This window comes from Dermatophagoides farinae, chromosome 4 (assembly GCF_024713945.1).
Source record: "Dermatophagoides farinae isolate YC_2012a chromosome 4, ASM2471394v1, whole genome shotgun sequence".
Classification (NCBI taxonomy): Eukaryota; Metazoa; Arthropoda; class Arachnida; order Sarcoptiformes; family Pyroglyphidae; genus Dermatophagoides; species Dermatophagoides farinae.
Genome location: NC_134680.1, coordinates 4,226,391 through 4,241,050, shown reverse-complemented (window position 1 = coordinate 4,241,050; position 14,660 = coordinate 4,226,391). Strand labels below are relative to the sequence as shown.

Here is a 14,660-nt window from a genome sequence, read left to right as displayed (position 1 = left end):
AGTCACTGAAGTTCGATGATGATGATGGTAGGTTTTATTCCAATATAACCATCTAACCAATGAAGACATGGAAACAAAGTTTATGGAATAATTCTATTTAAAAAAAAAAATAGATTCCCCAAAACTTAATGGCAATTTTATTTTTCTCTACACTATTGATAAATTCTCTTCAAATGTATAAGATGAAGATGTTCAAATGCATTTTCAAGTGTTTATTCAAGTGTTTGTTGTTGTTGTTTTTTTTTTGACAATGAAATGATGATGATCATCATTGATTGACCAAATAGAATCCCATACACACACACACACAAACCCATTAACAATGACAATGACGACATTCAATATTATAGAAGATGTAATTGTTAACTTTTGATCATATAATAATAAAGTGTAGTTTATTATATAAAAAAAATGAAAATAAAAATGAAAATGTCATGAAACGAAACAACAACAACAACAACAAAAAATAATCTTGTCATAATATATAATAATTATATTAATTTGACATCGAACATTGTGACATTTTGCCAATGTAATAAAACAATAATAATGAATGAATGAATGATGAAAGGGAAAAAAAGATCCAATTTTATAGGTTTGATTCATTCATTGTTCATTTTTGTTTTGTTTTGTTTGACTGTTGATATTTCAATGTTTTTATATTGACCATTATTATCATATTCAATATGTAATGTCATGTAAGGTAGTTATATATTTTATCATTATTATTATTGACTGACTATAACATTTTATTTTCAATATTTGTATGATGTGTGTGTGTGTGTGTGTACGGGCACCACATTTGTTTTTTTTTTCAATCAAAGAGTGAAAAAAAAGATCCGCCCAAAATTTAAACATAGAATAAAAATGGTAGAAAAATGGTCTATTAAATAGCCGATATTTTTGTTGTTGTTGTTGTTGTTATCGTTGTTTCTTGTTTGTTCATGTCCAGAATATAGCTGTTTCTATTTGCTTGTTTTAGCGCAAGACAAGCCGGTTATTGTCGTTGTTGTTATTGTAACCACCTTATGTATCTATCTGGTGGTTCTCTTTCTTTTTTTTTTTTTTTTTTTTTGGTTGTTATCGTTGTCGTCGGGTATTAGGTGTTGGTCCATCCGATGATGGTGGCCATGGTATATAAAAGCATGAAAATTTACAAACGAATAAATTTCATTTCATCAAGTTTCAAATTTATCATATGAGAGAGAGAGAGAGAAAAAAAAAAATAAGGAAATTAATTTCTACAACGAGAACAAAAAATATCGAATCATTTTTTTTTGATTGACAAAAATTTTTGTTTGTGTATGAATTTTATTGTAATTTTTTTTCACTCTTTGTTCGTTTTTTTCCACTTCACACATAAACACTTTTTGCTGATTTTCGAATTTAATTAATTAATTAATTTTGAATAATTATCATCAGAAATAAAAATGTCTACATCAAATGTCAAATGTTCATCAAAACAATTTCAACATAAACGGATGTTTGTCTTTAACAACAACGACAACAACAATGCTTCCTATTCTTTTAACACAGATAATTGTATTGAAACGGATATGGTATTGTGTCCATCATCATCATCATCATCATCATTATCATCATTAACACCATTATTGTCCTCTTTTTCTTCAGCATACATTTCCGCTTCCCAACGTAATTCATTAATATCATTATCGACAATAATGGCACTATGTATATCACTGATGATGATGATGATGATCACTGTACAACCGACACATTGTGTATCGATTACACCATCATCATCATCATCATCGATACAACCAACATCATCAAAATTGCCATTATCATCATCAACCGATGATGTTTCGATTTCAATGTTGGCCAAACGTAGTATCGATAATCAACAACAACCTGGTTGGACATTGATGGCACAACCATTGATCATTGGTAATAGACCATTGGAAGCATGTCAACAGATCATATCGGCCATATTGACACGTGATCTTGCTAGTAAAGGTTTGTAATAATTTTATTTTCTTTTCCAAGAAAAAAATTACTTTCTTTTTCCAAAAATTCATCGACTATTTCAATTCAAAATAAAACAAAAAAAAAATTTCACACTGTTAAAGAGCACCATTTATCTGTTTTTTCTTTTGTATAATCATTTCAATAATTTTTTTACCCTGTTTTTTTTTCAATTCGAATTTTTCGAAAAATTCCACTTTGATATATGTTTGATTTGAAAACAAAATGTAGATGATGATAATGATGAAAATTTATTCACGGATAGTAATAAATTAGCAACTAATCATCAAACAATATCATCATCAGCCATACCGATTTCGATTTCAATGAGAAAAAACAGAATAATTATACCAATGGAACAGAATAATGGTGGTGGTGGCAGCAGCACGAATATAGATTATGATTATGATCATCATCATAATCATCATGATGGTGATGATGATTTTGACGATTATCATCAAGCTGATGATAATCATAATGTTCATAGTGATTTATTTAATTTTTTTAATAATCATCAACAACAACGATTAAACAATCAATTTGAATCAATTGAATTGAAAAATATCGATCATGATGGTACATATTATAGACATGATGATCTAAATAAAGATAGTGTTAATAGTAATAGTGGTAGAAATAGTGATAATCCAATAGCAGTAGAGTCATCTGTCGATAGAGGACATCAGCAGCAGCAACAACAACAACAAGAACATCATCATGAACAATATTCGAATCCAAAGATGATGATGATAGCAACGACAGCAGCAGCAGTAACAGCTAAAAATATGAATAATCAAAATTCAACATCGAAAATGATAATGAATCCACATTTATATGTAAATTTGATAAAAAAATGTATACAATTGGTCATCGATGATCGACAAAATGAAAATCATCAATTTGTAAATGAACGACCATCATCATCATCTAAATCATCGATGCGTGAAAAGAAGAGCTGGTTTTTCGGCCAACCAAGTAATGGCCATAATCATCTTGGACGAATGGTAATAGATAGAAGAGATAAAAACCATTTGAAAGATAATAGTGATTCATTACATAAATCATCATATGCTGAACGTTTGGATTCATTCTGGAAAGATCTAAAAGGAATACGTTATAAAAAACAGAATGGTAAAATTGTTCAAATTGGTAGCCGAAGAAATCGTAATTCAATGAATTCCGATAAAAATAATCGTGTTAATAAACGTATGATCCTGTTGTTGATGAATCTATCCGTTGCTAAACCATTGTTGGAAAAGATTCAATCAAAAGAACAATTAAAACGTTTGGAAAATGCATTAAAAATGTCTGGAAATAATCAACATATGGAACAACAACAGCAACAAGAGAATAAGAAATTGAAATCAACAACAACATCAACATCGTCATTATATGATTATCGTAATCATTTACAACAATCATCCCTGTCACCGTTTGATGTTGATCAACTAAAATTATTCAAAACAGATTCGAATGACAATCTAGATCTATTATCACAACAATCATCCGCGTCGATGAAAACGAGTCGAAATAGTGATGATGAAGATTCATCATTATCATCATCACATTCAATCATGGCCAATAAACAATCACCACGATCGATTGAAGATAATGATAATCAATCGGATTTTATGCCTGCATCATTGTTTGGCAATGATGGAGCCAATCTATTCACTCTTTCACCACAATTATTTCCAACAAGTACGGCCGCAATGACGACATCGGCAACAATGAAAGTAATCGAACCTATTGCAACAAAAATCAATCGACAAAAACATCATGCGATAACAACAACAACAACCGGAACGGGTCATACGGTTGCTAGTAAATCATCATCATCACGGTTAATTGAAACCGATCGTCCTGTATTGGAAACACCACGTTCGAAAAAATTACTATCACAAAAAATAATATTAGGCGCAATTCCTTGGGATAAAGAAGGTATCCGTTTTAAAAGAGATATCCACAACACTGGTAGTCATTTTTTTCAATCACATTTGAATCATCAAATTTAAAATATTAATGTCCAACCAAATATTTACATAATGAATTTATTATACAGTGCAACCGGTAAGTCAACGACCTCAATTTTTTCTTCTTCCAAATTATTGATCACTAAATGAATCTGCTTACGTTTATCTTTCCTTGCACTCGCTATTCAATCGCCCACAAGCACACACAAATGCAAACTGCTTTTTTTCATTCTTTCAATTTGCACTTCTTTTCTTGACATCAAAACGCTGCTTCTGTTGCTGTTGTTGTTGTTGTTGTCTTCCATCGTCACAAAACCATTGACATCTGCTTCGGTTATTGTTTCTACTGTTTTTTTTACATTCTGATGAAAATGTCTAATTTTCACGAGGTCTTACACTTTTTCCTCTCAAATTGGTTTACCGAATTTGTGTGATTTAACTTTATTTACTTTGGTTTTTTATTCTGTCATACAGGTATCCGTTATAAAAAATCACCATTCGATGACGAAGGAATCCGTTATAAGAAATCACCATTCGATGATGAAGGTATCCGTTATAAAAAATCTCCATTTGACGATGAAGGAATCCGATATAAGAAATCACCATTCGATGATGAAGGTATCCGTTATAAAAAATCACCATTTGATGATGAAGGAATCCGATATAAAAAAGCACCACACATGTTTAATGACGAAGGAATACGATATTAAGTTATTGAATATTCAATCGACTATATATGATCATATTCGATCAAAACAAAGAGGTTGCATCGATCAAACAAAAAATGAAAATTTATTAGTGAATTCCACACACACACACCCACATACACTACGATACATATGAAACCAATGATTTTTTGTTGTTCCATCAGAATATGCTCATATTTTCCAATTGTTGTTTTTTTTCACGCACACACACACACACACACACATAATTCACCTTATTCACATCATCATGGATGAATAATCCATATCATGATGTGAATCACAATCATAATTAATTTAGATTCAAAATTAATTTTTAAAATTGATCTCGACCTCTATCATACTCATTCTCATCATTATCATCGTCGTCATCTTAGCCATTTATAATCATCATAATGATACGACCTACACATTTAAACTTGAAAATCATTTTAATCAAACTGAAAACCACAAACACACACACACACACACACACACAAAAAAGAAAATTATTTATTACAGCCGGTGCTTTGTCATCGAATAACAACGACGTAAACGAATACAAACAAAATGACCAAATTAAACAAACACGCCTCATACACAAACATATTTATTTCGATTTTCATAATTCATTTTGATCATTTCATTTTCTATTTCTTATTCTCTATCTTTTTTTTTCTCTTTAAAAAAAATGAATTTATGTTTGTTGAATTACATGCACACACACACACACACACACATACGTAAAAATGAAATTGAAAATCCCATGAACAGATGATTGAAAAACAAACAAATAATTTTGATTGAATTTTGAAATTAAACAAACAAACAAACAAACAAAAAAAAATGATAATTTCATTCGAGAAAAACAACAAAATAATCATCAAAACATATACACGCAAAACACACACACACCGGATACAAATATCAAACATTTCCATTCTCACAACACTAATTGCATTTGTTTTCAAATATCGAACAAAATTTTGATCCAAATTTTTTTTGTTGCTGTTGGTTGTTTGTTGTATGAATGAATGAATGAATGAATGAATGATGATCATATTGACGGTGATGATGATGATTATAATTACTATTTATTAATTATTGATTAAAATACTGATAATATTAATAGACTAATCATAAAAGACAAAAAAAAATGAAAAATGAAAAATTGTCAATCGAGGTGGCAGCAGCAGCTATATAATCTACTATAGTCTATCGATAATATCAGATTGATGAAAGTCAAACATTGAAAACAATTGAGATATATTTAATTTAACCATCATGTTGATCAATGATCATCAATGATGATGATGATGATGATGTGATCGTGTCATAAATAGTCAGCCAATCAATCAATCCGTTCGATATGGATGATGGATGATCTTCTCCAACAAATCAACATTTACAATCAAAATCAATTTGAATACCTAAAAAAAAGTGGATGAGAAAATTCGTTTGACGAAAAAAAAGAAAACAAATTTTTTTTCCGTTGAAATTTATGGAAATAAATCCAAACGTGTCTTGATTCGGATTAAGCTCAATTATTATTATTATTATTATTATTATCGTCATTCGATTTTGAAAAACAGAAAAAAAATTTGTCATCAAAAATTATTTCAACCACAACACACATACGTCACTGGGAATAATTCCAAATATATTAATCAACAAACAGGACAAATGTACTTGTCAAAATTTTTTGAGTGGCAATCGAATGATTCCAAAATTCAGGTCAATTATGGTCAATATTAATCATCGGTTGATTGAGTTTTTTTTTATTCATTCATTTGAATTGAATGTTTTTGTTCATCAAATGCAATTCATTGAATAATTTTTTTTCCTATGACAACAAACATGAATGATGACGAAAATAAAAAAAAAATAAAAAGTTTATCGAATAACAACGAATCAAACAAAAATACCGAAATCGAACGTTTTTTTTTGGCTCGTTGGCGATCATATGGTCGTTGGTCGGCATTTCTGTTTTGTTTTGATTTGTTTTCAAAAAAAAAATTTTTTTTTTTTTTTGATGATGACGACATATGATTAGAATGTACCATATACATAGTCATTCGATTTGATTTCAAATCAATCAATCAATCGATTGAATGATTGATCGGCAAATATATGGCATGTAATGTCATATGGGGGTTTTCTTCACATTGTGGATGGATGGTGGTTTTTGGTGTAGTAGGACATTTTTCATTATTTTTCATTTTTTTTTCTTTAATCGGTAATCAATTTTCAATGAGAAACATCCGGTGTGTATTGACCGAATTAAAAAGTAGAAAATAATGATAAATTATCCATTCTTCTAGCACAAAAATCCTTCATCGATAAATTTTTTTTGATGATAACAATTTTCTGCATTCACCACATACATACACACACACATCAAACATCATACATATCGTCTTTCATTTAACGAAAAATAAAAACGATACCAATATATTCAATTACCAGATCGGATATTTTCCAGTGCCAATCAATCAAATATATATCCAATCAATTTGATTGATTTATTTATTGATTATCCAATCATCATTTGTATTATTATTTTGAATGATCAAAAAAAAAAAAAAATAAAAATAGAAAAAAAGCAGAACAATTATCATGGCCGATTACTAAATTTATTTGAATTTTTGTTTATTTATTATGAATGAATGAATGATAATATCATTCGATATCGATATATCGATAACGAACACGATGCCGACACACACACACATTCATTCGATTTATATGTTCAATGGAAAAGATGCTATCGGCCGCCATAATCGATTACTGATTGCTAGTTCAAAAACTATTATACCAATCGATTTCAGCACACACACAAACACACACACACACCTACATCGAATCTGGTTATATTTCAAATTGACCGAATAAAATCGAATTGAATTGAGAGAAAGAGAGAGAGAGAGAAAGAAAATTTTTCTAGCTGTCCAGTAGAAAAAAAAATCCATATAAAATGTGTATTATGAATATCTAAAAGCGAAAAAAAAACCACCAAATATATTGTTGTTGTGTCTATTTGTCGCGATCGTCGTTGTTGTAACATAAATGCAAACATTTTTATTTTTAAACTTTTCATTTGTTTTTTACATCTCATCAATATAGTCATGATTATTATAATCTGACCATCATTCGATCAACAACAACAACAACAACAACAACGACAACATCATCATCATCATCATCATCATTATATTTCAAACATTTGATCAATCATCAATATTTTGTTTCGTTGAAATAATAATAATTATATTTAAATACCGGAAACATTCGAAGACAATAGTGCCATCATCATCATCATCATTTTCGTTGTTGTTGACATAGTAAAAAAAAATTTATTATAAATTATTATAATGACCACAGCAAATTTTAAATCCAAATCAAATCCATAATCATCATCATTATCATTGTTTATCAATCAATCAATCAATCAATCATTTATTTCGGCTGCCTTGGGAAATGCTTACTACATTTTCATTTTTGATTCCATTTGATTCAATTTACTATATTTTTTTTTGTTTTGTTTTTCATATTTGGTTTTTAGTTGCTATTGTTGTCTTGTAAATTTTTTTTCATATTTAATTGAATCATCGTATCAACAATTATTTAAAATGATTTTTCAGATTGATAATGCAAATCATAATCACAATCATAATCATAATCATAATCACAATCATCATGAAACGATAAATAGTATTGAGAAAAAATTATCATCAAAACGAAAAAAACTTCCATCACCATTATCATTGAATGTTGAACATTTGGCTACCATTGAAAATATTGATGGTTCGATGAAAAGTCCAGCAACACCGACGATTACTATACGAAAAGCAACAGGTGATTCAACAAGTAAATGTGTTATTAATACGCATGATGATAATGATGGACAACAAAACGCTGATTTATCGAATGGTATACCAAATGGTGGCTATGGTTGGATCGTTGTATTCGCATCATTCATGTGTAATCTTACAGTTGATGGTGTCTGCTATACATTCGGTATATTTTTACCACATTTTCTTGATTATTTCGGTTCGAATGAAGCAATTACAGCATTGACTGGATCTTTATTAAGCGGTTGTTATATGACTGTCGGCGTATTCGTATCCACTCTTGTTAATCGTTATGGATGTCGTCCGATTTCAATTATAGGCAGTATAATGGCTGCACTTGCATTAGCATTGTCTACACGTGCACCAAATGTCTACATACTTTTGCTAACCTATGGTATAGTTAGTAAGTATGGAAAAAATCCAATTGATTGATTAATTTTAATTTGAAATTTCAATTTTTCAGCTGGCTGCAGTTTTGGTTTCATCTATCTACCATCGATTGTATCGGTTGGCCATTATTTTACAACTAAACGTGCATTCGCTACCGGTATCGCTGTCTGTGGCTCTGGTATGGGTGCATTTCTATTCTCACCATTTTGTCAATTTTTATTGGCTAATTATGATTGGAAACAATCATTATTAATATTGGCTATTTGTATTGGTTGTTGTACATTTTATGGCCTTTTAATGAAACCATTAATAATTCAAAAATCGGATAATGGTGATGGTGATAATGATAATGCGATGAAAAATCGTTTACAACGTAATTCAACATGTAAATCAAATCAATCGATTGCAAGTGCTGGTAATCGTCGTTATAATAATAATCATGGTACATTATCAATGAATAAAAGTTCATTATCGGTGAATAAAAGTTCAATGTCGGTTAATTCAAAATATTCTAATCATTCACGACGATCATTTGTACAAAGGCCACGTACATGGACAATAACAAGTCAATTAACCGAAATAGAAGCAATGGAAAATCGTATCAATCTTAAAGAGGTGTTAGATTTTTCTGTATTAAAAATTACACCAATGGCATTACTTGCCCTATCGAATGTATTCGGAATGATTGGATATTATATTCCATATGTTTATGTCGTACGTTTTGCTACCGAACATTTGGATAGTAAGTTTATTTGATTGAATTCAAAACAATTTTGTTCATTTTTTGTTCGTCCTTCGTTTATATATCAAAAGTTGAAGGAACAAAAGCAGCATGGATTCTATCAGCCATTGGTATATCGAATGTAATTGGCCGTTTAGCATTCGGTTTGATTAGCGATCGTTTTAGTGGTACAAATATCTTTTTCGGTCTTATACGAATTTCCGCTTTATTCATCAATAATGTTTGTCTTTTGATTGCCGGTCTATCAGTGATGGCCATACCATTCTGTCCATCATATTGGATATTGATGGCTATTTCGATTTTATTTGGTTTCACAATCTGTATGTACCATTTATTGTTATCGATTTTTTAATTTACAATTTTAATTTTACATTAATTAATTTAAAAAAAAAATAGCATCATACATGTCATTAACATCGATCATATTGGTCGATATTTTATCATTGGAATTATTGACAACAACATTCGGATTAATAAGCTGTGTTCGTGGCCTATCAGCTATTGCCGGTCCACCATTAGCTGGCCTTTTATATGATTTAACATTATCATATACGGGTGTATTTTTTGCTGCCGGTTCATTATTAGGCATTGCATCATTAATTAGTTTTACCGTTCATCGTTATGAATATTTTGATTGATTAATTATTTTGAATGTATATTGTTATTTTATATATCATCAAAATCTTAATACTCCTCCATTCATTATCATCATCAATTTGTATTTATAATTTTTTTTCCAATATTTTTTTTTTTTTTTTTGGTTATTATCATAAAATTTCCATATGATTATTATTGATTGACAATTTCCGTTTCATATAGGCTAATTTTCGTTCACGATTTTCACGTTCTAATTCATCGAAATCTTTCATTTTACGTTTCGGTATCTGTTCACATAATGTTTGTTTCCAATCATTAGTCTGTTTCATTTGATTTAAAATGGCAACTACATGCATTATGCAAAGATGTTTTGATGAACCCGATCCCCAAGGTACGAATTGATCCAATGGTAAACGATATTGTCGGATTCCATCATTTGACGCCTTTAGATGACTTACTGGTTTATTTAGATTGGATTTATCAAGAAAACCACCGATTATATAGATATCATCATGATTATAATTGATTAATGTTTCCGTGGCATTTGGTGTTAGATAAACAAGAAGATTATGATCAAATACATCCATATAACTTTTTGTTAGAAATTGTTCCTTTAATGACATTAACTAAAAAAAAACAAAAACAGAAAAATTTTTTTCGATTTGTTTTAAACATATGTAGTATTTGTGATTACACTAACCTGAAAAGGCATTGTATTGAAATATTTGGATAAACTTTTCATTGTTGGTTTTTGATCATCACAATTTGTAAAGTAAATATCAAATGGATCATTTGTTGAGCGTAAATTTTCCACTAATAATCTCATAATATGATTCACTTGTATTCGACATTCACTTAATGACATATGATCATCATAATCAAGATCGATAATTAATTTCTGTCCAAACATTGATGCATAACGTAAACGTTGTGTAGTACGTATATGTGATACATTTCTTGATGATATTCTACCAATCATTGTATTTGACCACAATTGATAGGAAAGTTGGCCATTATCATCGAAAATGCCGAATGTACGAAGCAATGGAAAATCGTATCAATCTTAAAGAGGTGTTAGATTTTTCTGTATTAAAAATTACACCAATGGCATTACTTGCCCTATCGAATGTATTCGGAATGATTGGATATTATATTCCATATGTTTATGTCGTACGTTTTGCTACCGAACATTTGGATAGTAAGTTTATTTGATTGAATTCAAAACAATTTTGTTCATTTTTTGTTCGTCCTTCGTTTATATATCAAAAGTTGAAGGAACAAAAGCAGCATGGATTCTATCAGCCATTGGTATATCGAATGTAATTGGCCGTTTAGCATTCGGTTTGATTAGCGATCGTTTTAGTGGTACAAATATCTTTTTCGGTCTTATACGAATTTCCGCTTTATTCATCAATAATGTTTGTCTTTTGATTGCCGGTCTATCAGTGATGGCCATACCATTCTGTCCATCATATTGGATATTGATGGCTATTTCGATTTTATTTGGTTTCACAATCTGTATGTACCATTTATTGTTATCGATTTTTTAATTTACAATTTTAATTTTACATTAATTAATTTAAAAAAAAAATAGCATCATACATGTCATTAACATCGATCATATTGGTCGATATTTTATCATTGGAATTATTGACAACAACATTCGGATTAATAAGCTGTGTTCGTGGCCTATCAGCTATTGCCGGTCCACCATTAGCTGGCCTTTTATATGATTTAACATTATCATATACGGGTGTATTTTTTGCTGCCGGTTCATTATTAGGCATTGCATCATTAATTAGTTTTACCGTTCATCGTTATGAATATTTTGATTGATTAATTATTTTGAATGTATATTGTTATTTTATATATCATCAAAATCTTAATACTCCTCCATTCATTATCATCATCAATTTGTATTTATAATTTTTTTTCCAATATTTTTTTTTTTTTTTTTGGTTATTATCATAAAATTTCCATATGATTATTATTGATTGACAATTTCCGTTTCATATAGGCTAATTTTCGTTCACGATTTTCACGTTCTAATTCATCGAAATCTTTCATTTTACGTTTCGGTATCTGTTCACATAATGTTTGTTTCCAATCATTAGTCTGTTTCATTTGATTTAAAATGGCAACTACATGCATTATGCAAAGATGTTTTGATGAACCCGATCCCCAAGGTACGAATTGATCCAATGGTAAACGATATTGTCGGATTCCATCATTTGACGCCTTTAGATGACTTACTGGTTTATTTAGATTGGATTTATCAAGAAAACCACCGATTATATAGATATCATCATGATTATAATTGATTAATGTTTCCGTGGCATTTGGTGTTAGATAAACAAGAAGATTATGATCAAATACATCCATATAACTTTTTGTTAGAAATTGTTCCTTTAATGACATTAACTAAAAAAAAACAAAAACAGAAAAATTTTTTTCGATTTGTTTTAAACATATGTAGTATTTGTGATTACACTAACCTGAAAAGGCATTGTATTGAAATATTTGGATAAACTTTTCATTGTTGGTTTTTGATCATCACAATTTGTAAAGTAAATATCAAATGGATCATTTGTTGAGCGTAAATTTTCCACTAATAATCTCATAATATGATTCACTTGTATTCGACATTCACTTAATGACATATGATCATCATAATCAAGATCGATAATTAATTTCTGTCCAAACATTGATGCATAACGTAAACGTTGTGTAGTACGTATATGTGATACATTTCTTGATGATATTCTACCAATCATTGTATTTGACCACAATTGATAGGAAAGTTGGCCATTATCATCGAAAATGCCGAATGTACGTTCAGCACGAGTATCTAAATATTGTTGATATCGTTGTTTTCGTTCCGAACGTTTTCTTTCATCTTTTTGTTTACGAATTTCATTTAGAAATAAATATCGCAAATATTGTTTACGTTGACGTTCATTTTCCATTGATAATAAATCGGACATTTGTTCCACGCTAATATCCGATGGTACATAACCGGTCATATATTTCAAGTAATCATATTCTTTCAATATTGAATCAATTGATGAATAATCATCATTGATCAGATGTCGATATTTTGTTTGATCTATTGTTTTGTATATTAATTTATCTAATTTTTTAGAAATAACAAAAAAAAATCAGAAATCATCATAATCCAAAAGCATAAAATATTTATACCTACTTTCAATTGATTTCGGTTTCGTTGCATTCGATAAAAATGTTGAATATGATCGATACGATGATTCGGTTAGAATCATTTTAAAATTTTGCCAAAAACATCGTCGGGACATTTTTTGATTAAATTATCACATTTGATGATGAAAACATTCTTTCAAATAATAAACATGTTGTTATATTCACATGTGTTTGTTCGTCATTTTTGAACAGTATCCAGAAGAAAAAAAACCGTTATTTACATTCTATTTAATTGAAACAAAAAAAAACCTTTAATTTTTTTTAAATTTCCAAGAAAAAGACTTCACATTGATAAAAAAATGAGTCACATTATAAATGTGCAATTATTTTTCCCTAGAATTAAATCAACAACCAGTAAAAAAAACCGACAATGAAGCCACAAACAAACCGTACTAACAATGTAAATTTTCCAATGAAAAATCGCTCAATCACTCAAAAAAAAATCTTGACAATGATCGATTCTCCTGCCCTCACCAGGTTAAAAACCAAACAATGTTAGTTGACAATTTCCAAAGAAAATTCCATCAACATTTTTTTTTTTTTGGGTTTCTGTATCGAATAATATGATATTCTGAACACATCTGTTCACATACAATAAGAATTCACGGCTACGGATTCGAATCAAAAAAAAAAAAAAAAAAATTTGCTCAACAACAATTCTCAGTAAACCCAAGATGATGAACAAAAAAAAAAAAAACAAAGAAAATGGTTGTCTTTAATCATCACCATCATCATGATTGCTGCCACCACCACCACCAACACCAACACCAACAACATACCACAACCATCAATGTAACGATCGCTTTCGAAAAGAGAAAAACATGATTATGACGACAAAGATAATTTGAAAATGAAATGAAATGGAAAAAAAATTTTTTTCCGGGAATTCTCTTCATGTGCTATTTCATGTACAACATACACAACACAAACACCCGCACATACAAACATATACTACTATTAATAATAATGTAACCATTTCAGATACATGTTTTTTGTTTTTATCAAAATACAGATGATGAAAAAAATATGGAAATTTTTTGTCATTTCTTCTTTGTTGCTACTCGAATTACAAATCGATGATGATGATGGTGATGATTCGATTTGATTTGATTGATTCGATAGATTAATGCGTTTCAATTTTTTTTTTCTGCAGAAAAAATGTTATTTTTTTCGAACGGAATTCTCTTGCTCACGCTCGGGTTTTTTTTTCATCATCATTAAA

General features: G+C 29.4%; 5 protein-coding genes across 10 annotated transcripts; 3 read left to right on the top strand and 2 right to left on the bottom strand.

Moving 5' to 3' along the window:
* The first annotated feature begins 1,099 nt into the window (after nt 1-1,099).
* On the top strand, nt 1,100-4,056 carry LOC124500362 (uncharacterized). Its single transcript, XM_075729894.1, has 2 exons — nt 1,100-1,977; nt 2,218-4,056. The coding sequence occupies exons 1-2, from the start codon at nt 1,431-1,433 to the stop codon at nt 3,999-4,001; spliced, it is 2,331 nt and encodes a 776-aa protein (XP_075586009.1). The 5' UTR covers nt 1,100-1,430; the 3' UTR covers nt 4,002-4,056.
* A 3,390-nt stretch (nt 4,057-7,446) lies between these two features.
* Nucleotides 7,447-10,417, top strand: LOC124490535 (monocarboxylate transporter 14). Of its 2 annotated transcripts, none has more exons than XM_075730271.1 (4): nt 7,447-8,896; nt 8,957-9,625; nt 9,703-9,945; nt 10,022-10,417. In XM_075730271.1, the coding sequence occupies exons 1-4, from the start codon at nt 8,272-8,274 to the stop codon at nt 10,261-10,263; spliced, it is 1,779 nt and encodes a 592-aa protein (XP_075586386.1). In that variant the 5' UTR covers nt 7,447-8,271; the 3' UTR covers nt 10,264-10,417. The 2 variants fall into 2 exon arrangements, with proteins under 2 accessions (XP_075586386.1, XP_046909012.2); XM_047053056.2 differs by having other exon boundaries at nt 7,460-8,896; nt 9,697-9,945.
* Nucleotides 10,324-11,247, bottom strand: LOC142597465 (mitochondrial ribonuclease P protein 1 homolog). The gene is made up of 2 exons (XM_075730275.1): nt 10,923-11,247; nt 10,324-10,848 (listed from the first exon to the last, which is right to left on the bottom strand). The coding sequence occupies exons 1-2, from the start codon at nt 11,199-11,201 to the stop codon at nt 10,393-10,395; spliced, it is 735 nt and encodes a 244-aa protein (XP_075586390.1). The 5' UTR covers nt 11,202-11,247; the 3' UTR covers nt 10,324-10,392.
* A 7-nt stretch (nt 11,248-11,254) lies between these two features.
* Nucleotides 11,255-12,218, top strand: LOC142597442 (monocarboxylate transporter 7-like). The gene is made up of 3 exons (XM_075729968.1): nt 11,255-11,420; nt 11,492-11,740; nt 11,817-12,218. The coding sequence occupies exons 1-3, from the start codon at nt 11,255-11,257 to the stop codon at nt 12,056-12,058; spliced, it is 657 nt and encodes a 218-aa protein (XP_075586083.1). The 3' UTR covers nt 12,059-12,218.
* LOC124490537 (mitochondrial ribonuclease P protein 1 homolog) lies at nt 12,186-14,394 on the bottom strand. Of its 5 annotated transcripts, none has more exons than XM_075730273.1 (4): nt 13,688-14,394; nt 13,425-13,571; nt 12,718-13,352; nt 12,186-12,643 (listed from the first exon to the last, which is right to left on the bottom strand). In XM_075730273.1, the coding sequence occupies exons 2-4, from the start codon at nt 13,531-13,533 to the stop codon at nt 12,188-12,190; spliced, it is 1,200 nt and encodes a 399-aa protein (XP_075586388.1). In that variant the 5' UTR covers nt 13,534-13,571; nt 13,688-14,394; the 3' UTR covers nt 12,186-12,187. The 5 variants fall into 5 exon arrangements, with proteins under 5 accessions (XP_075586388.1, XP_075586387.1, XP_075586389.1 ...); XM_075730272.1 differs by having other exon boundaries at nt 13,425-13,662; nt 13,726-14,394; XM_075730274.1 differs by having other exon boundaries at nt 13,425-13,662; nt 13,827-14,394.
* Nucleotides 14,395-14,660: the final 266 nt, after the last annotated feature.

Bases quoted from the DNA above. Each gene is read 5' to 3' on its own strand.
- LOC124500362 (XM_075729894.1), top strand. From the start codon at position 1,431: ATGTCTACATCAAATGTCAAATGTTCATCAAAACAATTTCAACATAAA. The intron at 1,978-2,217 runs GTTTGTAATAAT...AACAAAATGTAG, and splicing joins ACGTGATCTTGCTAGTAAAG to ATGATGATAATGATGAAAAT.
- LOC124490535 (XM_047053056.2), top strand. From the start codon at position 8,272: ATGATTTTTCAGATTGATAATGCAAATCATAATCACAATCATAATCAT. The intron at 8,897-8,956 runs GTAAGTATGGAA...TCAATTTTTCAG, and splicing joins GCTAACCTATGGTATAGTTA to CTGGCTGCAGTTTTGGTTTC. The intron at 9,626-9,696 runs GTAAGTTTATTT...ATATATCAAAAG, and splicing joins TGCTACCGAACATTTGGATA to TTGAAGGAACAAAAGCAGCA.
- LOC142597465 (XM_075730275.1), bottom strand. From the start codon at position 11,201: ATGATTGGTAGAATATCATCAAGAAATGTATCACATATACGTACTACA. The intron at 10,849-10,922 runs GTTAGTGTAATC...GTTTTTTTTTAG, and splicing joins TCAATACAATGCCTTTTCAG to TTAATGTCATTAAAGGAACA.
- LOC142597442 (XM_075729968.1), top strand. From the start codon at position 11,255: ATGTACGAAGCAATGGAAAATCGTATCAATCTTAAAGAGGTGTTAGAT. The intron at 11,421-11,491 runs GTAAGTTTATTT...ATATATCAAAAG, and splicing joins TGCTACCGAACATTTGGATA to TTGAAGGAACAAAAGCAGCA. The intron at 11,741-11,816 runs GTATGTACCATT...AAAAAAAAATAG, and splicing joins TTTATTTGGTTTCACAATCT to CATCATACATGTCATTAACA.
- LOC124490537 (XM_075730273.1), bottom strand. From the start codon at position 13,533: ATGTCCCGACGATGTTTTTGGCAAAATTTTAAAATGATTCTAACCGAA. The intron at 13,353-13,424 runs GTAGGTATAAAT...CTAAAAAATTAG, and splicing joins GAAACCGAAATCAATTGAAA to ATAAATTAATATACAAAACA. The intron at 12,644-12,717 runs GTTAGTGTAATC...GTTTTTTTTTAG, and splicing joins TCAATACAATGCCTTTTCAG to TTAATGTCATTAAAGGAACA.